The sequence below is a fragment of the Lissotriton helveticus genome, chromosome 5_1 (assembly GCF_964261635.1).
Source record: "Lissotriton helveticus chromosome 5_1, aLisHel1.1, whole genome shotgun sequence".
NCBI lineage: Eukaryota > Metazoa > Chordata > Amphibia > Caudata > Salamandridae > Lissotriton > Lissotriton helveticus.
The window spans coordinates 1,731,869,331-1,731,897,053 of record NC_136065.1 but is presented as its reverse complement, the minus strand read 5'-3'; the positions used below and the strand labels follow the sequence as shown (position 1 = coordinate 1,731,897,053).

The window sequence follows — 27,723 nt, the reverse complement described above, 5'->3', positions numbered from 1 at the left end:
GTAACTGAAAAACGATTTTAGTGCAAATCAATGGATTTCAGTAGTGAAAATGAATGCTTGCATATAGGATCTGTGGTCTGTTTCTAAAATGTTAAATAAAAAACGGTTTTAGGGCAAATTAATGGCTTTCAGTAGTGAAAATGAATGCTTGTACATAGGACCTGTGTTATGTTCCTAAAATGGTTATTAAAAAACGATTTTAGTGCAAAATAATGGTTTTTACTTGTGAAAATGAATGCCTGTAAATAGGATCTGTGCTCTGTTCATAAAATATTAAATAAAAAATGGTTTTAGGACAAATTAGTGGCTTTCAGTAGTGAAAATGAATGCTTGTACATAGGACCTGTGTTATGTTCCTAAAATGGTAATTGAAAAACGATTTTAGTGCAAATCCATGGCTTTAACATTTTTAAGGAGGAATAAATAGTGTGTGCTTAATTACATAAAAATATTTGAATCTTTTACAAACATGTTATCTGTTTTACCTAAGATTAGGAAGCAGATTGAGTTTCTTTGCTGTTGGTTTGTTTAATTTTTTGGGTAATGCTTGGTAGGAATGTTTGCAAGAGATAGGAAATGTATTTTGTAAAATAGTGACTTTTCAGTACTGAAATGGAATGATTGTACATAGGACTTGCACTGTGTTTCTAAAATGTTATTGAAAAATCGAATTTGGGGCAAAGTAATAGCTTTTACATTTTTGAGAAAAAATAAAAAATGTGTGCATGATTAAGTAAAATAATTTGAAGGTTTCATAATCATGTCACCTGTGTTACCTCACATTAGGAAGCACACTGAGAGCTTTATTTATGAAAAAAGTGATGCATCACTTTTCACTGTGCACTCCTTGTGACACCAATGATGCATTATATTTAATGTATGACGCATCATGTTTCTAGGACTTACAGATAAGTCAGTATTTGTGATGTATCTGTAAGCGCAAAAGTGACGAATTGTTGGAGTGTGTCACAAAAATGACGCAACTTCTGCAATGCATACTTTCACATGGGGAAAGCCCCATGTGAAAGTGTTTGCCTCAGTCTTATGGTTGCTGTTAGGCAGGTGTAAGATTTTGACGTAACAGTGTCCTAAAAGTGACGCAGTGAAATCTGTGTTACGTCAGGTTAGGAAGTAGATTGTGCAGATGAGGTGAGGAATGTCCAGAGGGACAGAGGAGGTGAGGCCTGTGTTCAAGACTGTAGTGGGAGAGAGGCTTTTCTTGGAGAGTGTAGGTGGTGAGACCTGTGTCTAAGAGTGCAGTGGAGTAGTCTTCATGAAGCCTATCCCCCACTGCACTCTTAGACACAGGTCTCAAATTATTTGCACCCGTGGACAGATCTCTCTTCTACTACACTCTTCAATAGAGGTCATACCTCCTGTGCACCCCTAGACAATCCTTACCTTATCTGTAACCCTGAATACACTTCAACTAATTGGTATGCTTAGACAAGCCTCATGTTATTTACACCCTTGGACATGCGGTAGGATTGTTTGCAAGAGAGAGGAAATGTATTTTGTAAAATAGTGAGTTTTCAGTATTGAAATGGAATGCTTGTACTCCAGTAATTCATCCTTTCACATGGGGAAATCTCCATGTGAAAGCGTTTGCCTCAGTCTTATGTCTGCTGTGAGGCAGGCGCAAGTTTTTGACGTAACAGTGTCTTAAAAGTGACGCAGTGAAATCTCATTGATTTCACAGCGTCACTATTACGAGGCTTTCTGCGGAGAAATTACCCCTCTGTGTACATTACACCTGACAGAGGTATAATGTGGCGCAGATGTTTAAAAAGTGACGCATCTACCTACATGCATCACTTTTTAAATATGGCGCATCAAGGCACATGTTTTATGCCGCCGATGCGTCACAAAAAGTGATGCATCAGCAGTGCAAAACTGACGCAGGGCCTCATAAATGAGGCTCATCTTTTTTTGCACACTACTCAGTTTAGTCCTGTCCACTGCACTATTGGACACAAGCCTCACCTTTTGTGGTCCCCTGGACAGGCTTCATTACATCTGCACTCCTGCGTAGGTCTCATAATCTTTTTTTAGAATAACATTTGAAAAACAGAGAAAAGGTTATATGTATAAGCTTTTCATTACACTACTGAAACATTTTTGGGGCAAATTAATGTCTTTTACATTTTTGAGAAAGAATAAATAGTGTGTGAATGATTACATAAAAAAATTTGACTTTTTCACAATCATGTCACCTGTGTTACGTCAGGTTAGGAAGTAGATTGTGCAGATGAGGTGAGGAATGTCCAGAGGGACATAGGAGGTGAGGCCTGTATTCAAGACTGTAGTGGGAGAGAGGCTTTTCTTGGAGAGCTTAGGTGGTGAGACGGATGTATGACGTTAGAACGCATACATTGACAACGCGTACCTTTACAACGCGTTCGTAACAACGAAAGTTGTTACCACGCATTGCGCTGGGGGGAGCAAAATTGATTAATTTAATTTACTATTCCAACACCAGTCCCTGTGGATAGTAGGGAAGTTGTTGGAATAGTAAATTAAATCATTTACTATCCTTGAGCGCCCCCAGTGCAATGCGTGGTAACAACTTTCGTTGTTACGCCCGCGTTGTAAAGGTATTCCGTGGTAATGATTGCGTTCTAAATGCTGCATACCGGTGAGACCTGTGTCTAAGAGTGCAGTGGACTAGGCTTCATGAAGCCTATCCCCCACTGCACTCTTAGAAACAGGTGTCAAGTTCTTTGCACCCGTGGACAGATCTCTCTTTTACTACACTCTTCAATAGAGGCCATACCTCTTGTGCACCCCTAGACAATCCTTACCTCATCTGCAACCCTGAATAGACTTCAACTAATTGGCATGTTTAGACAAGCCTCATGTTATTTACACCCTTGGACATGCGGTAGGATTGTTTGCAAGAGAGAGGAAATGTATTTTGTAAAATAGTGAGTTTTCAGTATTGAAATGGAATGCTTGTACTCCAGCAATGCATCCTTTCACATGGGGAAAGCCCCATGTGAAAGTGTTTTCCTCAGTCTTATGGCTGCTGTGAGGCAGGTGCAAGATTTTGACGTAACAGTGTCCTAAAAGTGACTCAGTGAAATCTCATTGATTTCACTGTGTCACTATTACGAGGCTTTTTGCGGAGAAATAACCCTTCTGTGTACATTACACCTGACAGAGGTATAATGTGGCGCAGAGGTTGAAAAAGTGACGCATCTACCTACATGCGTCCCTTTTTAAATATGGCGCAACAAGGCATATGTTTTATGACGCTGATGTGGCAGATAAAGTGACGCATCAGCAGTGGAAAACTGATGCAGGGCTTTATAAATGAGGTTCATCTTTTTTTTGGACACTACTCCAGTTTAGTCCTGTCCACTGCACTCTTGGACACAAGCCTCATCTTTTGTGCTTCACTGGACAGGCTTCATTACATCTGCACTCCTGCTTAGGCCTCATAATCATTTTTTAGAATAACATTTGAAAAACAGAGAAAAGGTTATATGTATAAGCTTTTCATTACACTACTGAAACATTTTTGGGGCAAATTAATGTCTTTTACATAGTGTCTGCATGATTAAATACATATATGTCATCCTTTCATAAAAATGTCACCTGTGCTACCATACATTAGGAAGTAGATTGTGTAGGTGAGGTGAGGCATGTCCAGAGGGACAGACAAGGTGAGGCCTGTGTTCAAGACTGTAGTGGGAGAGAGGCCTTTCCTGGAGAACATAAGTGGTGAAGCCTGTGTGTAAGAGTGCAGTGGACTAGACTTCATGAAGCTTATCTCTTACTGCACTCGTAGACACAGGTCTCACTTTCTTTGTACCTGTGGACATACCTCTCTTCCACTACACTCTTCAATGCATGTCTCACCTCTTCTGCACCCCTTGAGAATCCTCAGTTGATCTGTAACCCTGAATAGATTGTTTGCTTTTTGTCATTGCTTTGTTGTTTGATAATAGTGGTCTATAATGTGCTATTTTTTTGTTTAACACAGATTGAAAACAAGATTTCAAGAGTAAGGAAAGATGCCCTCAAGGCAAAGATCAAGAAAATTTGAAATACGGTTTAAAACAAAAACAGCATCGGAATTACAGCGGTCCTCCACAACAAAGACTTCAAAAAACAGGAAAGAAGTTCCTGGTAAGATAACTAAGTCTTTTTTACGGAACGTATGTAGAACAAAAATAAATGTTGGACAGCATGTAGAAAAAGAGAAGGAGAGAGTAATTTTGAAAAGGAAGGAGAGGCCCTCAAAAAATGTTAACACTGGAGCACGAGAGAATAATATGTATCGGAATAGAAGGCAGAATCAGTTTAGAGACATTCGTAAACGAATGTTTCGCAATAGGGTGGTTTTAAATTTGTTTAAAAACATTAGGAAAGGCAAACAGAGAGCTGCTTTTTATAAGAAAAAGAAAAATGTAGAGAAGATTGTTGATCAGGCTTTTGAAGTTAAGAAAAAATTATTTATTTTAATAATCAATAGAATTAGGACACTTAACAAGACAATTGATGTTTTTAAATCAAACAGTAGATGGAAAAGAGTAATTAATCAGACAAATTTTTGTAAAGTTTTTTCAGGAGAATGGATGCACAGTTCAAGTTGTGAGCCATTTTTTAATGAGGAGAGTTACTTTCAGGAGAATGATTTAGTGCATGCAGTTGACACCAGTGGTCGAGCGTATGAAGTGAAAGACGGTTTTCCGAATGAAAAAGAGAAACTTGTGCCTAGAGAACCAGAAGAGGTGTTAACTGATGAAGTTTTAGGGAGACGTACTAAGGGTCCAGTGTACACTTGGAAGTGTAGTCGTATTTGTAGTGTGCGACAGGAATCAATTGATTTGTTTTGTAATTTCTTACGTACATATAGTAAGAAAAGTCGAAAGCAGAAAGTGAAGTTTTTGCAAGACTTAGATCCTTGCAGAGTGAGAGAAAACACAGGTTTGCAAGTGATTCACTGGCTTGTCTTTCTAGAAAAGTCTGTCAGAGTGTTTTTCATCATTTTAGGATGTTAGCAGTGCATCATACCAAAATGAGGAAATTAGTGAGACTGTTGTATTATGCAAAAAGTCCAGCACTTAAGCTTAAACAATTAAACAGGGCTCTTTTGCATGGAACTGAATTAGACGTGAAGAAGATTTGTGAAGAAATTGAGATTTGTTATTTTGGTGAAAAAGAGGACAGTGTAGAAATTGACACAGCAATTCAAGGTAATGTGGAAGAGAATGTACAGATTTCAAGTACAGAAAAGTTTGAGCAGGAAATTACCAGGTTTAAGGTGAAATGAAGTGAAAGGCCGAATTTTACTTGTGTGTGTTGTTGACGAAGTCATTATAAACATCAAACTAGATTAGTTGATTTATACGTAAAAAGTGAAAAGATGAATAATTATGAGTGGAAGGATTTTGCAACTTATTTGTGGGTGGAGAATTGTTTTGATTTGAGTTGTGATCAGCGTATTTGTAAATATTGTTATGATAAATTAAATCAAAACAGAATGCCTGCTAGAGCTGTTCATAATAATCTGGAGTTGGTAGACATTCCCCGTGAATTGATGGATTTAAATACATATGAGTCTATTTTGATTCAATGTGTCCATCTTTTTCAGGCAATTGTTCGCATGGAGCCTAAGATAGGGAAATTGCCTCCTACAGATTTGCAGAGAGGATTAAAGGGAAGAGTTGTTTATTTGCCTCTAGATTTGAAAAAAAATATTGATACAATTGGTATAGAAAAAGTAGAAGAGGAACCTTTAGTTATACTAGTTGATGGGGTTCCGACAAAGAGTAAGAAAATCTGGCAAGATTTAGTGGATGTTAGGAAAGTCAAAAAGGTAACGTTGTATTTAGTCAAAAACAATGAGTATTACAAAGATGTATGTGTTGCAGCGGAGGAAACAGCTGCAGATAAAGACAGTGATTGTTCAGGCGGCCAAATTGAAAAAGTTGATGTGTCTAGAAGTGAAGAAATATATGAACATTATACTGTTCATCCTTTGCATTCCAAAGAAGTAATGGGGAATGCAATTGAATTGTTTCAAATGAAAGCAGCAAAAGGAGGTCCCATTAGTGTATGGGAGGAAAGTTTGGAAGCTTGTTGTTTTCCACAGCTATTTCCAACAGGTCGAGGTGGACGATATGACGATCGACCACTTCAAATTCCTGCATCTGAATATTGAACTGTAAGATTATATGCTGAAGATACAAGGTTTCGTCAATGCATTCCCTATTTGTTTCATTTACTGTATGAAAGTGACTTGTCTGGGCTTTCTTATAAAGTAAACCATATACTGAAAAGTGGAGCACACCTGCAAAATGTTTCGGTGAGGGACTTTATGGAGAAAGTGAATCTGCAAGATAATATTTTGGAATCTCATGGCATGTCAGCGTGGTACAAACGAGTATTGGTACCGTCGTCATGGGGAATTGAAATGTATGCTAAGAAACTTAGGAACTCCTACATGGTTCCTCACTCTTAGCTGTGCCGAGTATGCATGGGACCACTTACTTGAATTTCTACGCGAGGCAAATGCAAATATACAAAATATAGAATTTAAAACAGCTGGAGAACTGTGTTCTTTGGATCCAGTGAATGTATGCAGATATTTCAATCATAGATTTGAAGCTATGATGTCTTTTATTACCAACAAAAAAAATCCTCCCCTTGGAGAGGTTTTGGATTACTTTTGGAGAAAGGAGTATCAAGCGAGAGGTGCTCTTCACATACATATGTTGTTGTGGATTAAAGATGCACCCAAATTTGGAACAGATTCGGATAAGACAGTGATGAGCTTCATTGAAGAGTATTCAACATGTGCTGTTCCGAAAACTACCGAAGAAAACGGTTTAAGGCAACAAGTTTTACGCTTTCAATTCCATCGTTGTGGAAAGTACTGTCGTCGAAAATTCAGAAACAAGGACAAGTTCAACACAAAATGTCGTTTCAGCTTTCCACGACCAGTGATTTCTAAAGGAAGAGTAAATAATTTGATGTCTTCTCTGCGACATACTGTGACGAGGAAGTCACCAAAAAATACATACAATTTAAAAAGAAACGAAGAGTCCAAGTACATCAACGACTACAACCCAGTGATTTTGTCCATGTGGAATGCTAACATGTATATTCAATTCGTTGCTGACAACTCTATTGCTGTGGCTCGATATGTGACGTCTTACATCACAAAAGAAGAAAAGACAGAACTGAAGGAAATGTGGGAGGACATTTCACATGAAAAGAGTCTAAGCAAGAAATTATACAGTTACAGTCTAAAGATGTTGTCGCATCAAGAAATTGGAGCATATGAATGTTCTGATCGATTGTCATCAGCAAGTCTCTATGCCAAATCTAGAACCATCATTTGGGTGAGTCTAGGTCTTGCTGCAACACGAAATCGAGTTTTGAAATCTGTACAAGAGATAGAGTATTTGGCGGAGAAAGAACCAGAAAGTACAGATATTTTGAAGACAAACATGTTGGATACATACTATCCAAATAGAAGTCCTCACCTTGAGAACGCTTGTCTCTATGAAGTTCTTCAAAGCTATATTTATAAGAGGAACATCAGAGAAGATATCAATAATGGAATATATGCTGTCATTGGATGTGAAGGATGTCTAGTGAAACAGAAATAAGGCCATTTGATTAATCATCGAAAATTGAGTTGTGAAAATCCAGACAAAAGGGAATTTTACTATTTAGCTCTTTTGCAACTCTTTAAGCCATTGCGTACAGAAGAGGAACTACTTGGAGATTTTCTCTGTTACGAAGATTCTTTTAATGCAACCAAAGATACTATAGAATGTCCTGTTTTTCCAAATTATCTGCAAATGTTGAACGAAGAAATAGAGCAAGAAGCCACAATTGCTGCAGAGATTGCTAGAGACAGTTCTCAAGACAGTCAGAGTTCTGCTTCATTGAGTCAGGATCCACTTGGAGGACCAATTATTCAAAATGAAGCTGCCACTGCCATGGATGAGGTGGAAAGAGATATGGAACAAGCTCAAGATGATGTAGTTAACTTAGAAGATTTGGTGAAACAACTAAACCTTGAGCAGAAACAGATATATGACGAAGTCACAGAACAGGTTGAACATGGATTCAGTCATGAGAAGAAAGAGTGCTCATGTACATCATTTAAGCCTGTCCAACTGTACGTGAGTGGAGAAGCGGGAACTGGAAAAAGTTTTCTGATTAAAGCAATTGCAACTTATCTGCAGAAAAGGACTGAATCACCGCTGTCTTGTGTTGTTACCGCTCCAACTGGGCTGGCAGCACATAATATTAAAATTACTTTACATCGTTTACTGATGCTGCCAGTGGAGCATGATAACAAATTGCAATATCACAAGCTATCTGGAGATGCGTGTTCCGAAGTTTCGAGAGTCCTGAAGAAAATGAAACTTCTTATCATTGATGAAGTAAGCATGGTGTCAAATATAATGCTTGCTTTTGTACATTTGAGAATGCAAGAAATTCTTAGAACAGACTATGATGTCTTATTTGGAGGAAAACATAATATTGTTTTTGGAGATCTACTGCAGTTGACTCCAGTGAAAGATCAACCAGTGTTTAAAATGGTCACGCATGAAGATACGAGGAAGTGCCTAGGAAGCATTGGAAACGTTAATATATGGTTAAATTTCAAATATGCGGAACTACTCCAAAATATGCGGCAGGCAAAGGATGAAGATTATAAAAATATTCTACAAGATGTAAGAATTGGAAAAATAAGTCAGCATGGGAAAGAAGCTTTACATGGACGATTAATTTCTAATTTGTACCCAAATGAAAACATTCTTCCAGAGAATATTTTTAAGAAAATTAATGAGAAGAAATCTGGCATATGTTTGATGCCTACTCTGAAAGAATGTTCCATGTTCAACAACAAAATTTTGAAGTTAGAAAATGAAGAGATAGTGAAACTGGAAGCTATAGATAGAATAGAGCATATGGGAGCAACAATTATATTGTCAGAAAATTTGAAATCAAAATTGGATTCATTAGAGAAGACTATATCTAAAACTGCTGGTTTTGAAAAGACTTTGAATGTGTGTTTAAATTGTCGTTTCATTTTGAGAAGGAATATAAATGTTGAAAGAGGTCTGGTAAATGGAGCAATGGGTCATGTTGTTGGTTTTGTGAATTACAAAAATAGAGATGGAATTGAAATTTTAAAAATTAAAATTGATGGCATTGACGAAATAGAACAAATTTGTCGTTGTTCAGCTAGATTTTTGCTTGTGAAAGACTTATATGTTCGCCGAAAACAGTTTCCTGTTTGTTTGGCATATGCAGTGACAATTCATAAATCTCAAGGTTTAAGTGTAGATAGTGCTTTGGTGAACATTGGAAATTCTGTGTTTAAAGAGGGTATGGCATATGTGGCATTATCACGAGTCAGAACTTTATCAGGATTGTACTTGATTGAGTGTGATGAAACAAAGATTTCTGCTGATCTAGATTGTGTTAAAGAATACAATAGGTTAAGAAGAGAGTATGCTCCACATTTGCCTCAATATCCTCTGTTTGAAAAACGTATGGTAGGCCGAAAAAGAAGAAATGAGATTAATTGCAGTGAGGTACTAGCAAAAAGGCAAAAAGTAGATAAAAGTGTAATTGTAAAGAGAAAGAAAAAGGATTCTGTTGAAGATGTTGTTGGATTTCAGTTTGAAAACAGTTCTGGTGTCAACTGCTATGCTAATGTAGTACTTAATGTTGTTTTTTTTCTTCAAAATTTACAAAAACAGATTTTTGAAAATCGGGATCAAACATTGTCCTGTTTATTGAATTCTGTGTTAGAGAAATGTAGCAGTGATAGAGCAAAAATAGAAAGTGTTTCAGAAATTAGAAATCTTCTAGACATATGTTCTGGTCAAAATCAATTTTCACAGATAATTCAGCAGAATTGTCAGGAATTTTTAATGTATATGTTTGATGTATTGCAAGATGAAGGAGTAGATATAAAAAATCTTTTTAACCTTTCTTAACAATGGCAACATGACTGTGATAACTGTACTTCATCAAGTACTACTAGAATAGACACTGAAAGATTTATATATTTGACTTTACCAGACTGCAAATCAGTGTCTTTCAATAATCTAGTTAAAGCAGCTGATCACAATATGGTGTGTACCCAATGTAAGTCTGCAATGCTGTCCACATTATTTCTACAAAGTTATGGTCACTATGTCATTTTAATGTTCCAACGATGTAGACCTGATGGAACGAAATTGACAACTTCTATTAAAAATGTTGTGGCTTCTCAGTTATCCATTTCAGGAAGAACATTTGGAACTGTAGCTATTATTTATCATGACGGTCCTTCAACAACATCAGGGCATTACAAATGCTATTTAAAAAGTTGCAAAGGTTGGACCCTTTGTAACGATACTCATTGGACTTTTAAACAACGTTTGCCTTTTGACTTAAAAAATTCATATCTAGTGTTTTTAGAACCGAAATTTAAGTAAAGGTAATTGGCGTATGAAGACGGGAGCAGTTAATAAAGGTTAGTTTGCTATTTAAAATTATATTCAGAGTAAAAGTGATCAAGATAATATAAATAATTGATTTGTCATATAGGTACTGTAAGTGGATCTTATAGGAAGTGATATTAGTATTATTGGAAATGATGAACATAAGTAAGTCACAGATGGAATTAGGTTAATTTAAATATTATGAAAATGTTGTTTGAGCCTTTTTTTCAGAACGTAGGAAAAACTGTAATTTTAGAGTTTGTTTTAATTCATTTGAAAATATAATGATACATCTGACACTATTTGGCCTTAAGGAATGGTGAAGGAATGAGCAAAGAGTTATGACTGAAAAGAAGGAGTATATGAAAATAATGAAAATATTTCAGATGTTCTTCAAGGTTGTCTTCTAGAAAGTCGATGAAATGGAATTTTTATAGAACAGCAGAGTATTTTCCAACGAAAAGGAACTTCATGATATACTATTTGGCCTAAAGGAAAAGTAAGTAAATCAAATATTAGTGTACGTTTGTTATTTATAACTTTAGATGTTTTTTTTTAAAACACAATCTTTTTGATTGTGTTTTTTTTTCCCCGCTGTAATATGATGAGTAGTTTGAACTCACTTTTTTAAGTGAAATTCAATATATTCTGAGAACAGCAAAAATAAACTATGTAACATGTTGTACAAGTTATTCTATAGTTTGTATTCTGTAATTTAAATTATATTCCCATTGTCTCACACTCACTTTTCTTTTTCCACCCTCTTTCAGCTCTTTTTACTCACTTATAATGTCTTTCTTTCACTCTCTTTCAACCCTGTTGTTTTTCTCCACTTCTTTCACAACCCCTCATTCTCATTTCAACTGTCTGCATCCCCTCTCTCCCTTGCATAACTATTCAGCTTTCAGTCTGTCTGCTTTACTTTCCTTTTCCGTGTTTTCCTCCTTTGCTCTTTTAGTAATTCCTCTTTATTCACTCACCAGTATTGTCGCACTCTATCACTATAAATTATCCACTCTCCCTCGTTTATCTTTGTTTCCTCCTTTCTTTTGACCTCTTCTCTCTATTTTCCGTTCACTACCTCTATGTACTCAGTCCCTCACTCTCCTTGTGTTATGTTCACTTGTGTTTATCTACCTTCTATCATTTCTCTTACAAAAACTTCACTGCTCCTCTCTCATCGTTCTTCAACCTATTTCTTTTAGTCCGGTTCCATTACTACCCCTCATTTCCTTTCTTTCAATGTCCTTCTCTTTACTTTCATCACCAAATTAGTTTCTCTCATTACCACTGTTTTAGTCGTTTTCTCCTCTGTTTTCTTTTTTTGCTCCCTTACTCATTTCCTTTGCTCACTCATTGTACTCCACCTCTCTCAGTATTTCTCTTAGTGTGTCTCTTTACTAACTTCCTCACTCCATTTCCCTCAATCATTGTATATTATTATCTCTCTGTTCATCCCATCACTCTATGACTGTTCTTCACTTACTCTCAGTTATCTTCTATTCCTCATTCTTCTAAATGCATTCTTAATTAGACTCTTTTCCATCTCTGTCATTATCTTTTTACTTACTACTGTTTCTTGACTTAGTTTTACTAACTCACATTGTTTTAGTATCTTTCTTACCTTCAGTTAATTTCTCTGTTCTTCTCTTCCTCTCTGTCAGTGTATCTATATGCCTTACTCTTAGTACTTTGCTCTGCTTCTATTTCTTTTTCTTTTTTTTTTTCATTCTACTTTACTTTATTTCCCTTTCAATGTCCTTCACTCTTACTTTATTTCTAAATACACTGTTATGATTTTTAACCTCTTCATTTGTATCTTTTAATTTAAAATACATATTTTACTAAATATAACTTATTTTTTCTTCTCTCTTTCACAGATACAAAGTGTAGTAAAAAAATGTAATTACAGTTACATTTATTATATGGTAAGTTTCACTACAAAAATGTAGTTTGTCATCACCCTTTGCTTTAAGCTCACTAATATTTTCTCAACCAACCTCACTCCTGTTTCTTTACTCTGGTTCCCTCACTTATTCTTATTCTCCATGTTTACTCCCCTTTCCCTATTTCCCCTCTCTTATATTTAACTTCTTTCAGTCCCTATTCTTTATTTCACTTACCCTCTGTTCCCTTCCTTTGCTTCTTCACTCATTCTGTTTTTCTTAATTATTTACTTCACTCCTACATACACACCTCATCCCCCTCCCAACACATACACACACCTCTGACATACACCCCACATACACACCCCACACACACTTCATACATACACACACCTCCCCCACATACACTACTCTCACACACACACACATTCCATACACACACATACATCCCACACACATACCCCCCACACTCATACACCTCACACATATCTCACATACCCTCACCTCCACTCACAACGAAATACCCCACACACCCACACCCATATACACACCTTACACACCCACACCCGACCTACACCCACTGACTCCCTATAAGTCACACATACTGCATTACTTACCTTTCTTTGCTGTGTCACTCAGACCCATTCTGACAGTCTTTCCTTTACTGTCTCTGTCCTTTCTTTTTATCACTCCCCATGTGTTATCCTAATTCAATTTTTCACCCTCTTTCACCCCTCTTTACTTATACTCACTGCTCTTTCCTTACCCTCTCTCACCGTTGTTCATTTATCCTGGATCCGTCACTACTCTTCATTCCCCATTTTTTACTGTTCTTTCTTTGTCTTTCAACACCCATTCACATTCTCTCACTATGTCTACTTTAGTCTTCTTCCTCTCTCTTCCCTTCTTTCGCTTCCTTATTCATTTTCCCTTTCTCACTTTCACCCTATTACACCTTTTCTGTTTTTTACTATGTGATAAACAATCCCTCTGTGTTTCTCCCTCTAGCTCTCTTTCTCTTAACATTACTCTCTTTGTGTTTTTTCTTTTTTTTTTTTGGTGCGCTCCCCGGTGCGCCCCCCGGTGCACGTACCGGTACGCGTACCTTGCAGAAAAAAGATTGACACAGATTCATTAAAAATATTGGTTTATTTTTATAAAGTAAAGGTAGTTCTAAAAAGAACAGTTTTTTTTCTTCTTTTTGTTGTTTTATATTTTTTTTATGTTTTTTTGAACATTTTGTACTTTTTTTGGCTTTTCTGAACACTTTTATATTTTTTTGTATTTTTTATGGGGAGAAACAAAAAACAGGGAATTGTAAATGGCTCAACTGGAGCATAAAATAAATCAGGAAAAATTAGTTTTTTTTTTGGACACTTATGGTTATCACCAGCAACCATGATAAGTTCGATGCTTTGCTCACCATAGCAAAGTGTCTTGTTACAAAATTTGCATAAAATTTTGTAATTGGCAAACTTAGGTTTGATAGTAGCCAATGTGTCTCTTGCCCCCGAACCCGATGGAGTGGGTTGTTTTGATGTTGAGGGTCTAGACGTTGATGGGGGTAGCTTACTGCAGAGGTCCCTTAACTCTTCATTAGAATAATTGTTTGGATGCCAACGCATCATGTGGCGAATCATGGTATGATTCCCGAAGGAATACTTTTTGTTAGGGTTCTCCCTAGACAGTTCAGCACCACAAATTAAACAAGTCACCTTTGCAGCGTTGACTTTCTTAAAACCCCTTGGGATTTTATAGAACTCCCATATAAAGTGTTCTTTCGGTTTGTAGGGCTGTTTATCTTCAGGCAGGAACTCCCATGTCTGTGCCTCCTCTTCATCATCCTCCTCCTCTTCCTCTTGACCACCAATGTAATCTTCTGGTGGTCTTTTAGATGGTGGTGGTGGTGGTGGTGGGGCAGATGCTCCAGCTGTTGCTGCTACTGTAGCCATGTTATACAAGTAAAGAGTACAGATAGAACTCCAAACAGGTCTTCCTCAGTCAAAGGACAAAGTCAGAATAAGGAAAAAAGGTGGGGCTCTCAGTATTTGGAAAACAAAACTGTTCTGAACCAACGAAAAGTGTTATTTTCAAGTCACATGATCCAGGCTTTAATCGTTTGGAAACCAAAACTGATTTGCACCAATGAAAAGTGTTATTTTCAGATCACATGACCCGACGCGCTTACGCTACGCGCCCCGGGGCGCGCCCGCAGGCGCGCCCCGGGGTGCGTGGCGTAAGCGCGTCGAGACATTGCGCGATCGTATACGATCGCGTGCTTCCGGGTGCGCTTACGCAGTGCATCATATGACGCATCACGCGACTGCGCGAAACGTCACAATGTTGTTTTCGTTCGCGGGAATAGCGCTAACGTGACGCTCCCGGTACGAGCCCCGGGGCGCGCCGTAACATTGCGCTTACCCGTGCGTTCACCGGTACGCACTCCGGGAGCGCTCCGGGCAAAAAATATTTTTAAAAAAAAATAATTAGACATTTATACAATATAAAATTTGTTATAAAAAATATTACTTTTCATACCTATAGAGATTTGCTAATAAAAACCATTGAAATTCACTGAAAAAACCATAGGTTTCACATCAGTTATAGTTAGGAATTAGCATAAAAAAAACTATTAAATTCACTGAAAAAACCATAGGGTTCACACCAGTTATAGTTAGCTGGAAATTTTACTGGCATAAAACCATTAAAATTCCCACGTTATAGTTAGTTGGACTCACTATAACTTGCGCGTGCAATGCACTGCTGATGACGTCACATATTACATCACTCATGACATGGTCAGTGACATCACTCATGACATCACTGATGACACCATCCTTGTGACAGAGTGACAGACCTCCTTTCACTGTAATGTAACTCTTGAAACACATATTCAAAAATAGAAAGTAACATTTTCAAAAAAATGGAGATACCCATACCAGTTACAACAACCAATTCAGTAATTCCACCATCTATATACACATCCACTCATTCACCAACAGTTCTATGTAGTCACTCATACATATACTCACTCATCATATGTAGTGATACACCTATACATCCTGTTACACACCGACAGTCATCCAAAAGATACTGTCACACATACTCACACATGCAAATAAACTATTAACATCCATTTATTTGCATATACAGTTATACACACACTACCACTTTACTTTTAAGGAAACATACTTACTCTCTTAAACAATCACTTATAGAAACACATACTAATTTAAACAGGAACTCTTACAATCCCTCACTCTCACATATACTCACTTATATACATCAATATTCACATATACTACATTAAAACATATGTAGTTACTGATAAAGACACTAGTGAGACAGTCATTCACTCACTAACACACACATATGCACACTCATCCACCCATACAGTCCTGCACATATGCTGTCTTGAAAACACATACAAAGAGAGAGTCAGTAATTCATGCATCTATGTGCTAAGTAATACCCCCACCAAACCATACAAACACTCATACTAATACTAAGAAAAACATCTAATAATCCATATACATACACATGTACCTACTCACCAACCCATGCAGCCACTTATACAGAAAGTGAAACAATAATACATATATTTAAATATTTAAACATTACTCACTAATATTTATTTTTCAGAAAGACACACATTCACTGGATGGTGTCATCAGTGATGTCATGAGTGATGTAATATGTGACGTCATCAGCAATGCATTGCACGCGCAAGTTATAGTGAGTCCAACTAACTATAACGTGGGAATTTCAATGGTTTTATGCGAGTAAAACTTCCAGCTAACTATAACTGGTGTAAAACCTATGGTTTTTTCAGTGAATTTAATAGTTTTTTTTAATGCTAATTCCTAACTATAACTGGTGTGAAACCTATGGTTTTTTCAGTGAATGTCCTAGACGGGTTGTAGGCAAAAAAGAAATTCGTTTTGGGGCTGCGGTGCAGGCACGGCCCGTGCCGGGGGTTATACTGGGGCGGTGACGTCAGGCAGGGGAGGGTCAGGGTGGGGCGTTGTAAAATGCGGGATATGGACCATTAGAGGTAAGTACCGATAAAAATAAATAAAACAAATTTCGTTGCCCACGCTGCATTGCCCCTTTAGTCATCAAAAATGTTTAAAATAACAGCAAGATAACAGAGAATAGAGATCGTTTTCCTATTCCAATAATGTCTGGAAAGGAATCGATGATCTAAAGTAAGGCTGTAGGCATAATTAAGGGACTTAATAGAGACCAAAAACGGAAAAGAGAAGAAAAACAATTTAAAAGCAGTTCTAATCTTTTCCAGGAAGAACATCATCTCGGCTAGAGGCACTGAGCTATTAACATGTACAAGTAACTGAGTGGCCCCTTGTCCACCTAATCAGGCTAGCATTAGAACATAAGGCCTCTTCCAATTCATAAAGAATGTGTAGAAAGGTTCGAATAGATCTGTATCCAGGGCTGGCTAGCAAGTAAGATAGGGGCTAGCACACAGTGAAATACAACATATACAACAACGTTCACAGAAGCGCTATAGCCATAGCATAGGTCACAACGAGCAAGCCTGATATTAGCTCAAGAAGGTCTACAATTTGCAACTTATAAAGATACTGACAGCCTTAATAAAGTTTCAAAAACATCTATTACTCATCTAACACTCACCTCTGCTACGCAAATACCTGCAATAATTATTGTGATTATCACTGTGACGCAGATTGCAAGTACGAGCTTGTTGCCGTATCCTGGAAACTTGTCCTATGGAGCAAAATAAAAGGTTTAACATAATGTGAAAGGGGAACGCTTGTTCCTGATGAAAAGAAATACAATGATTTTAACTTTATCGTACCACTGTGAATAATATATTTGAACCATCTACTTATTTAACTATCAGCTTCATTTGTGATTTTCAGCAGTACTCCAAGGATAAGGTTTGTCAAGAAAAATACAATTGTGCTTCACAATAACATCTGGGATCTGAAAGTGAGCTCCTAAATTTATACAGAGACTCCCTGGAGCAGTATGCTACCCAGGTTCTAACCTCTACCTATTATATTGGTCAGCTTCCATAGTGTCACCTGCTCGCATCCAGGCAACCAGCACTGATGAAGTTAATATCCACAGTACAGTAGGCTTAAGACCACCTGGTCACAAACATCCAGGTAGTGCCAAGGTTAACTGTCCAATATAACAGCATAAAGTTGCACTTGAAAACAGATACTGCAATTTTGTAAAGAATGCACCATGTATCATTTTTGCAAGTGCTGAAGTGCAAAAGATGAATGAGAGCCACACACCTACTAACTAACTAACTTTATTAAGGTCCATAGTAATTCTATGATGAAATTGGAAGTGGCTGCCACTAATCCGCAAACTAGGCACTCGATCCGGCTTGACAGCACCAGAATCAACAAGAGAGGGGCTCCGCCCACATGGTGGGAGCCGGGAGCACAGGTTTTTATTTGGCAGACGTTGTGTGCTTGCCCTCCACACTGCTGTGATCAATTTCTATATTAATCCAGATGCATGAGCTTAACCTTTCAGGGGCATGCACATGACAATGTAATGTTATTAAAGTGTCATATATTACAAGATAATTTACCATGCTTTTCTCTGGCAGCATCACAGATGGGAGGAGGGCAATCATTAACCTACTTGGATTTTTAGGTGTTTCTTGACAGCGGAACTGTCACCTGAACTTATGTGATCAACAAGAAAAAACTTTGAGTCCTTCTGAGAAGGGCTTAAGACACGCTCACATGCTAGTCTCCCTGAATCCAGGATTTGATCGGAATGAAATTGAGTGCTTCCACTAAAAAGACTGCAAGCATTGTACTTTTCAGCTTATGGCAAGGTTTATCGTTAAAGTAGAAGCAGTGAGTTGGTTACGGTGGCAAACAAATTATCATGGCAATAGACCTTGTGGGAAATTGGGTTACTGGTTGAGGGGATGAAACCACTCTCAGCAGCAACCACAATACTTGTCAGGCTGAATACACAAGAAACCCCCAAATTAACCTGAGCTTAATACTCTAGTATTTAGCACAAAAACAGTCAGATAGTGTATGTAGAATGTATGCAGCACTTCAAACAGAAATAACATGAAACCTGACAAATGAAAAATCACACATCAATTTAGAAAAATAGAGTAAAATGTAACAAATCATTTAAGACCAAAATGACAAAAATCCAAAAAGTCCAAATAGCGCAGAAAGACAACAAGCATTTGCAATGCAATAGGTCTCACAATCAAACAAGTTTGAGCTATTGGCATTGTAAATCACAATACCTTTTATTTATGTTTTGGTTTTTAAAACATAAACAAAAGGCATTGTCATTTACAATACTAATATCCTAAACTCTCGTAAATGCGAGACCTATTACATTGCAAGGGTTTTCTCGACTGCTTGTTAGATTGTAAATATCAGAGGTAGAGACCGGCCTGCGACGTCTTCAAAGTAGTGATAAATAGTGCAGTGAAGAAGATGTGTAAGTGTTGTAAATTACACGTACACAAAGTGTTAAGTGATAATTACATATGATCCGAGCTATAAACATTAACAAAGCGCTGTAACACCTTTCATTCTGTGATTACACTGTTGCGGCTCAGGAGGAAGAGTGGGAGTGGGGGCTATATACTACCCTCTCCGTGATTTGAGCGTGCAGTATGGCATTGCGTAATGTCATTGCTAGCTTTGGCCTAATAAAAAATATTCCAGCTGTAGTAGAACCCTGGCTTCACCTCCTGATGCAGGGTGGGATGTGCTTTATGGCAGGCATGGAGGGAGGGATGGTCTCAGCAGCAGCTCCAGCCTCGTACAGTACCCCTGCTATTACTAGTGAGTGAGAGGCACTGAGGTGGTGGTATTGGTATTGGTATTGGTGGTGGTGATATTTGTGGTATTGGTTGTGGTGGTGGTATTGGTATTGGTGGTATTGGTGCTGGTGGTATTGGTGGTGCTGGTATTGGTGGTGTTGGCCTTGATGGTATTGGTGGTGGTGGTGGTGGTATTGATACTGGTGGTGGTGGTATTGGTGGTGGTGGTATCGGTGGTGCTGGTATTGGTGGTGTTGGCATTGGTGGTGGTGGTATTGATATTGGCGGTGTTGGTATTTATATTAGTGGTGGTGGTATTCGTATTGATGGTGGTATTAGTGGTGGTGGTACTGGTATTGGTGGTGGTTGTATTGGTATTGGTGGTGGTGGTATTGGTATTGGTGGTGATGGTATTGGTGGAGATATTGGTGGTGGTGGTGGTGGTATTGGTGGCGGTGGTGGTATTAGTGGTGGTGGTGGTATTGGTGGTGGTGGCATTGGTGGTGGTATTATTGGTGGTGGTGGCATTGGGGGTGGTGTTATTGGGTGTGGTGGTATTGGGGGTGGTAGTGGTGGTGGTGGTATTGGTGGTGGTGGAATTGGTGGTGGCGGAATTGGTGGTGGCAGTGATGGTGGTGGTGGTGGTAATAGTAGTGGTATTGGTGGTGGTATTGGTGTTGCTATTGGTGGGGATGGTGGTATTGGTGGTGCTGGGGGTATTGGTGGTGGTATTGGTGGTAGTAGAATTGGTTGTGGTGGTGGTATTGGTGGTGGTAGTGGTATTAGTGGTGGCGGCAGTATTAGCGGTGGTATTGGTGGTGATGGTATTGGTATTGGTGGTGGCTATGGTGGTGGTTTTGGCAGTGGTATTGGTGGTGGTGGTATTGGTTGTGGTGGTATTGGTGAGACTGGTATTGGTGGCGGCATTGATATTGGTGGTGGTATTGCTGGTGGTATTTCTGGTGGTGGTATTGGCAGTGGTGGTGGTGGTAGTATTGGTGGTGGCAGTGATGGTGGTGCTATTGGTGGTATTGGAAGTGGTATTGGTGGTGGTATTGGTATTGGTGGTGGTATTCATATTAATACTGGTGGCGGTGGTATTGGTGGTGGTGGTATTGGCATTAGTGGTGGTTGCATTGGTGGTGGTAGTAAGTAAGTAAGTAAGTAAGTAATTGGTGGTGGTGGTATTGGTGGTGGTCGTGGTGGTGGTGGTATTGGTGGTGGTGGTATTTGTGGTGGTGGTGTTATTGGCGGTGGTGATATTGGTGGTGGTGATATTGGTGGTAGTATTGGTCATGGTATTGGTGGTGATGGTGGTGGTATTGGTGGTGGTGGTAATGGAGGTGGTGGTATTGGTGGTGGTGGTATTGATGGGGTGGTAATGGTGGTATTGGTGGTGGGTGTATTGGTGGCGGGGGTATTGGAGTTATTGGTGGTGGTGCTATTGGTGGTGGTGTTGGTATTAGTGGTGGAGGTATTGGCAGTGGTATTGGTGGTGGTGGTATTGGATTGGTGGTATTGGATTGGTGGTGGTATTGGTGGTGGTGTTATTGGTGGTGGAGGTATTGGTGGTGGTGGTATTAGTAGAGGTGGTGGTATTCATGGTATTGATGGAGTTATTGGTGTTGATGATATTGGTATTGGTGGTGGTGGTATTGGCAGTGTTATTAGTATGAGTTGTGGTATTGAATTGGTGGTGGTGATATTGGTGGTGGTGGTGGTATTGTTGGTGGTATTGGTGGTATTGGTGGTGGCATTGGTGGTGGTACTGGTGCTGGTATTGGTGATGGTGGTGGTGCTATTGGTGATGGTGGTGTTGGTGGTGGTGGTAGTGGTGGTGATGGTAATATTGGTGGTGGTGGTGGTATTGGTGGCATTGGTAGTGGATATGATGGTGGTGATATTAGTGGTGGTATTGGTGGTGGTATCAGTGGAGGTATTGGGGTGGTATTGGTGGTGGTGGTATTGGCGGTGGTATTGGTATTGATGGAGGTGGAATTGGTATTGGTCTTGGTGATGGTAGTCGTATTGGTGGTATTGGTCGTGGTGGTATTGGTGGTGGTGGAGGTAGTGGGAATGATGGTAGTGGTGGTGCTATTGGTCATGGTATGGGTGGTGGTGGTATTGGTGGTGATATTGGTGGTAGTGGTGTTGGTGTTGTTGTTAGTATTGGTGGGGGTGGTATTGGTGGTGGTGGTGGTGGTAGTGGTATTGGTGGTATTGGTTGTGGTATTGGTGGGGGTGGTATTGGCGGTGGTATTGGTGGAGGTGGTGGTATTGGTGGTGATATTGGTGGTATTGATGGTGGTGGTATTGGTGGTATTGGTGGTGGTGGTGTTGTTAATAAAACAGGCTTTTGAAAACTACTTGTCAGGTGGCTTTAGTACAGATGACATGTAAAACAGATGTGTTACCTGGAATTCACATGACATAATTCGCTAATCATTTCTAAATCCATTTTACTTGGGGGGGTTGAAACAGACACAAGATATTTCTGGGTTAAAGTGATTGAAAGCAGGTGCCCGTGTTACGGGGGCGGCCTTACTGCTGAAAAAAACGCACGCAGTTTGAGCAGAAGCAGCGCAATTCCGGCCTGCAGTAAGAGAAACTCAATAAAGTAAATAGTGCTCACACACTAAATAACAGGTCCCGTGTAACAACTGAAGTAAAAGGGCCAGTCGCCATGGGAGGGTACAAATGAAGACAAGGCCGTTCTAAGGAGGGACTAACAAGCCTATTAACGAATCCGAAGGCAGCATTAATGAAAGACAAGGACACAAGCCAAATGAAAATTATGGAAGGAGACTGGGTGCGGCTTCTCTCCCAAACTCTACTATAGCAGTCTCACAGAGCGAGCAGCGCATGCGTGCTGCCACTAGGCTCGACCTAAAAAGGGCCATCTGTGGTTATCTGGTCTTGCTAGAATGGCAAAAAATCACCAGTTCAGGCGAACACCATGTTGCACGGGCCGGCTACAGGGAGCAGCTTGGCCCACTGAAGAAATCCTGGTTGCAGAGTGAGTCGCCATTTCAAAGATGCATTGTGTAGCGCAGTTTCTGAATGCAAAGTCCTGCATTGAAGATGTGCTGCACATTGGCTGGTTCTAAGGAAGTTGTGAGGCTTGCAATGCACATTCTGGTATCATTATCAAGGATGCTGCTGATGAGGGGCTTGTAATATGAAGTCCTGTCTTGAAGATGCATCAAGCACTGATTTTTCTGAGGGCAGCAACGTTAAATCCTGTGCTGGGGATGCGTCGTTCAGAGGTCCTGATGCAGAGTTTTGCGTGGTGATGCATCACGCTGTGTTGGTTCTGCTGGGACCTGTTCTGTCCCTGACGCTCTGATCAGGAGACCAGCCAACTACCCCTTGAACTCACTCTTGTGGTCCTGTATTCAAGATGCAGGTCCAGGCCTTCTCACTCAGGCAGGAGGGCAGCAGGGCAGCACAGCAAGGCAGCACCATAAAAGTCCTTCTTGCAGCAAAGGAGCAAAGCAGTCCGGCTGAGTCTTCCACGGATCCAGATGTGTACTGAAGAGTTGGGTCTGAGAATCCAATATTTATAACTGGTGCCCATTTTGAATTAGGAGAAGCTTCCAGAGGCTTCGATCCCACTGAGGTGTCAGGTATCTCTTTCCTCCCTGCCCTAGCCCCAGCTTGTCTGTGGAATCGAAAGACTAGTGACAAAGCCTTGCTGAGAGTGATCAGGCAGAGTCTTTGTGATGTTCAAGTGTGGTAGGTGACAGCTCCCCCTTCATTAAATTAAAGTGGCCAATCCTCCAAATATGTAGTCTCCCTTTGTCTCACTATCAGGGGGCAATACAAAAAGACCAACTTCCAGCTACACCTAGTGATGCCACCTTGGACAGCCTGCAGGCAGCAAATGGTTAGGGCTTGAAAATGCCAACTTTCTTAAAGTGGCATTTTTAGAACAGACACTTAAAATCCAACTTTTAATTACAAATCTTTAGACACCAAACTCGATCCGTCCACCTACTCCCAATTAAAAGTAATTACCTATTAAATGTAATGAGAAAACTCAGTGTTAACCTATGTGACAAATAGGCCTTGCTGCAGTAAAAAACAAATATAGGAGTTTTCCACTAGCAGGACACGTAAACTGGGCAGGACACTGCACCCTGCCATCTGGACTTTTCAGGGCCTACCCGAGGAGTGACCCATATGTTTCAAAAAGGAAGGTTTGAGCCTGGCAAAAAGTTCACCTGGGACTTGTTTTATAGGGCTACTTAAGTGGGTGACTCAATCTGTGCTGCATGCCCACTAGTAGTATTTACTGTGCAGGCCCTGGAAACAAGGAGGTACCACTTGACTAGTTACTTACAAGCAAATTGGATGTGCCAATTAGGTACAAGCAATTCTACCATTTTTAGGGGAGATAGCACAAGTACTTTAGCACTGATTAGAAGTGGTAAAGTACACAGAATCCGAAGGCCAACAGGGGTGAAGGAAAATATTTTGGGGGAACAACACCCCTAAGTCTAACAGACCTGATTTGTTTGTTTTGAAACTTTATCATAAAGATACCAGGCCTGACATATTTACTGTGGAAAGCATATGTTAAAATCAATATACATTTAGGGGGGATTGTCATTATTCTATAATAAAGCCTACAGCTAGGTACTTTGTTACATGGAATCGCAAAGAGTACAGTCGTTGGCAAGGGCTTTGAGACTGGCCACTAACTCTGACAAACCCTGAGGGGTTTCACTGTGAGGATTCTTGTTGGACCCCATTGAGAGGTGTTGTATATTATATATTTCTAAATATTTGTTATTTTATAACTGTATGCATGATGGTTACTAGTTTATATGCACTTGAATAGGTCAGCGTTGGGTAAAGTGAAAAGCCAATGGTAAAGTGTAAAGCCAATGTTAAAGGGTAAAGGCTTCATCACTTCATTGGGACGAGTATGCCATATTTAGTAGGTTTGATCTGTCTATTATGAAGCATTGTGACAATGTTAGTAGGCCTGACCTACGTATTGTGAGAAGCATACGTTAGACACAAAAAGCATTTACGGATAGATCATTATTGAACTGCAAAAAAGCCTCTAGGCCAGTGGTACCCAAACTTTTCCGAGCCGCAGCTCCCTTGAGCCATTGTCCATGCTTAGAGGGTAGGGTTAATGTAAGCCTAGCCTCGAGAGTGCCTGCACTTTTCTCGCTGAAAATAATTGGGATGAAGGTGTTGAAGGTATTATAATCATAAATGCAGGATGTTTCTTATTACTAAGGTTTCACCTGTCATAAAATATTCCTAGTTACACTTCTTTGCCCATGCCTTTTTGGAGTACCCTCTCAAACTTTGCTATCCCACTTACAGTGCTAGATAGCACTCCTATGCATGTAGGCCCCATTGCCAAAGTGTTTCTGCGCTTGAAGAATATTTGCATGCAGTTCCATTTCTACCTATGTTATACATGCCAACACACCTGTCTCAGCAGAATGACTCACATTTTTTAAACCACAGACATCTTTATTTTTGCTGCCTCCACCCTAAAATTGCCTCCAAATAGATGCAAGTGAAATAAATTCCTCATATTGAATTGAAAGAAATATTGAAAGAAATGTGTACTAAAAGTACCTATGATTCAAGTACAAATATCAATACTTAATAATACTTAGTTTGTTTAATAGTCAGGACAACTGTACTTACCTTGCATTGGTGTAAAATGCATTTGGGAAAATACAAAACTATTAACAAGTCTTCAAAAATAATTCAGGCATCTTCCACTTAATTTGGGAGTATTGGAACGTGGTGATCCAGAGAAATATGGAGGTGATCTACCGTTTACAGGATTAGGCCTGTCACTTACAAATCATCGACATCATGCGTTTAAGTCTAATTCGTTTAATTGAAGCCAACAGACCCTTCAACATTAAATGCATTAAAGTGCTTGGTGCGTAGCTCCCCTGGCTAGGTTTGAAGGCACCCCAGGGAGCCGCGGCGCACAGTTTGGGAACCACTGCTCTAGGCAGATACTTTGTTACATGGAATTTCACAGATTACTGTAGTAGGCGAAGGTTTTAGTGTTGGTGATCTACCAAACCAAACAGCGGGGATAGACTCCATATCCATTTCAAATGTGGAATCAATGCAGTCCTGAGATCTCTGGAGATATGGAGTAATAAGGTGGTATCATCAGTGATGTTCAGTCCATATGGATGCAGTGATTTTAAATGGTATGTCCATAAATTTCCCTGCAGTCTACTACTTCTTTCTTTAAGACATGTTCCTCAGGGAAAATATTTAAATCGTATAGCAAATGGTCCACATTGTTAAAATGTTTGGTTAGAGGCTGGTCAAGTTTCTCATTCCAAATGTAATCTTCATTCATGATGCTTTTTGAAAATCCAGCAGTGTCAGCTCTGCAGCGACTGACTGAGCAAACATCTTGTACTACCTGAGGAAGGTGGAAGCCGAATCGTTGAATTGGAAATATATTTTTGTTCTTTGGTGAGTCCATCTGTTTAATTCATTTCTTTCTTGGACATTTAATTTCTTTGTGAATCATTGCCACGTCTGAAGACCGGATATTTGCTCTGGCTGGCTTTTGTTTACGTGAGAAGCTTCATCATTTAGTATAGATCTGGAAAGTTTCGGGGTATTTGAACAAGCAGGGTCGAGAAAAAAGGAGGGTCAAAAAAGCAAATTTCCCAATGCATTTTCCATAGACTTCTTTAGGCAGCGCTACCGCAAAAACTGCTTAACCGAATTGAACCACATTTAGCAGGAATATTGGTCCGCAGATTGCGCTCTTTGCGATTTGGTGTACAGAGATGTGGAGAAGTGTGGAGAAGTGTGGCTCAATGGTTAGAGCGGCAGACCCTGATGCAGAAGTCTAGCCCGGACCAGGGTCAATTCCCCGCCTCGGCGGGTCTTGGGCTAAAAAATTCCACGGACCTGATAATTCTCGCCTCGGTGCCTATTCCAATCATGGAGTCCCACTCTGTAACTCTGGGCAATAGCTTGCTTAATCTCCACAGCGGCCCCCACAACGCTAAGGATGCCTGGCCTCCACCTTGGGGGTGCCCAGGAGTGGACACCTCACAGGGAAAGCCAGGATGGGTTCTACAGCGGTATTTGTACAAGCGCCTTGAGACCCTTGCGGGTGAGTAGTGCGCTATACAAGTATCAATTTTTACCCATTTATTAGTTTTTGAGAAATTAAGGTTTATAAATATTTGTGTATCTGGATGGTTGGGTCAGCGAGTCTTGCGGGAACGCCAAAATAGAGCGTTCTGATTTGCCAAGGGAGCTTTTTTTGCCTTGGGCCATATCACTCCTGCAGAAATCAGACTCCTGCGGGAGCGATCACTCTGATTGGTTGTCAGCAACATGTTAAGGGCAGCTATTACAGGACTGGGCATGGTCCTGAACCTTTTTTAAAATGATGATATAAAGGGGCAGGGTAAAGATACCCTGCCCCCATACCCATGGTGGGGACCTAGAAGGACCCCCCTGTGCTAAAATAAATCCTGAGTTTTTGCTGCTATCCTGCTGGATTCCTGTGGGATCGCAGTAAAAACAAAAACCATATACGGGAAGGGGAGGTTTCAGAAGGGGGCTTCTCCTGGACCCATTTTGGTCCCCGGGACCCCATACCTCAGGACCACATTCTTCCACTAAGGAGATTGGGGCATGCACCCCCGAGCCAATACAGGCCCCAAGGAGTCCATACCATGGGGCTGAAATGTGCAGTAAAGGGAAGGGGAGCCCACTCCCCAAGCCTTCAAGACACTGGGGACCCCATTTCCCGTGGCAAAGATAGTAATTAAAAGGGAGGTGAGCATGTGACCCCCACCCACCCGTAGCATTTAATGGTGCTGAGGACTCCATTCACCAGGGCCGGTCCACTTACTGTGTCCTGGGGGGCCCAACCCTGGAACATAGTAGTTTCCCTGCCTGCACAGGTATGGGCAAGGAAATGTGTGTTTACTCTGTTCTGGCAGGAGCATTTTTAAATCTTTGCCAAATAGAAACAAACATTAAAGAGGTTATTATGAGTTTGGCGGACCTTGGTGTTGGTGGCAGGAACTCTCCACCGACTAGGTGGTCCGACTGCCCAATTCGAAACATTGGAGTCAGCCGACACAAGACCGCAACCACCGTCACGATCTTGGATCCTGTGGCGCCGATGGGGATTGGAAGTAGCGGATGCCGGCACCTCTGTGCAAATTATGAGTCACATTTCCATCAACCCTTTAATGGAGGGGACTCCACCATGAAAAGATCGGCAGAAAGGCATGGAAGGGGCCCCAAACAGGGCCCCTGGGTGCTTTTGCTCATGTGACACTGTGGCTGGGGGCACATGTTGTGCCTCCCTATGCGTGCATTGTGTGCCAAGCACAACATGGTTCCTGGCAACAATGTGCGCATGATGGTGCAGGTGAAGCTGTTGCGGGGATTCTGCACATACACAGAACTATGCAGAGAAAAACAGGATGTCAGCATAGAGGGGTTGTACCTTCTTACCAGCTTAGTACCCAAAATCCAAAAACCGACTAGCTATAGTGTCTCATTCGATCTCCTACATAATCAC

General features: G+C 40.1%; 1 protein-coding gene across 7 annotated transcripts in view; it reads right to left on the bottom strand.

Annotated features, from left to right (window-relative positions):
- The window catches only part of LOC144753804 (uncharacterized), a 2,685,544-nt gene that overhangs the window by 1,377,611 nt on the left and 1,280,210 nt on the right, over positions 1–27,723 (bottom strand). For all 7 annotated transcript variants that reach the window (XR_013594537.1, XR_013594539.1, XM_078641375.1 and 4 more), the window contains one exon: positions 17,009–17,101. Coding sequence is in view for 5 of the 7 variants with exons in the window: in XM_078641375.1 (XP_078497501.1) it covers positions 17,009–17,101 (93 nt within the window). In the remaining 2 variants the exon portion in view is untranslated. The remainder of the gene's footprint in view (positions 1–17,008; positions 17,102–27,723) is intronic.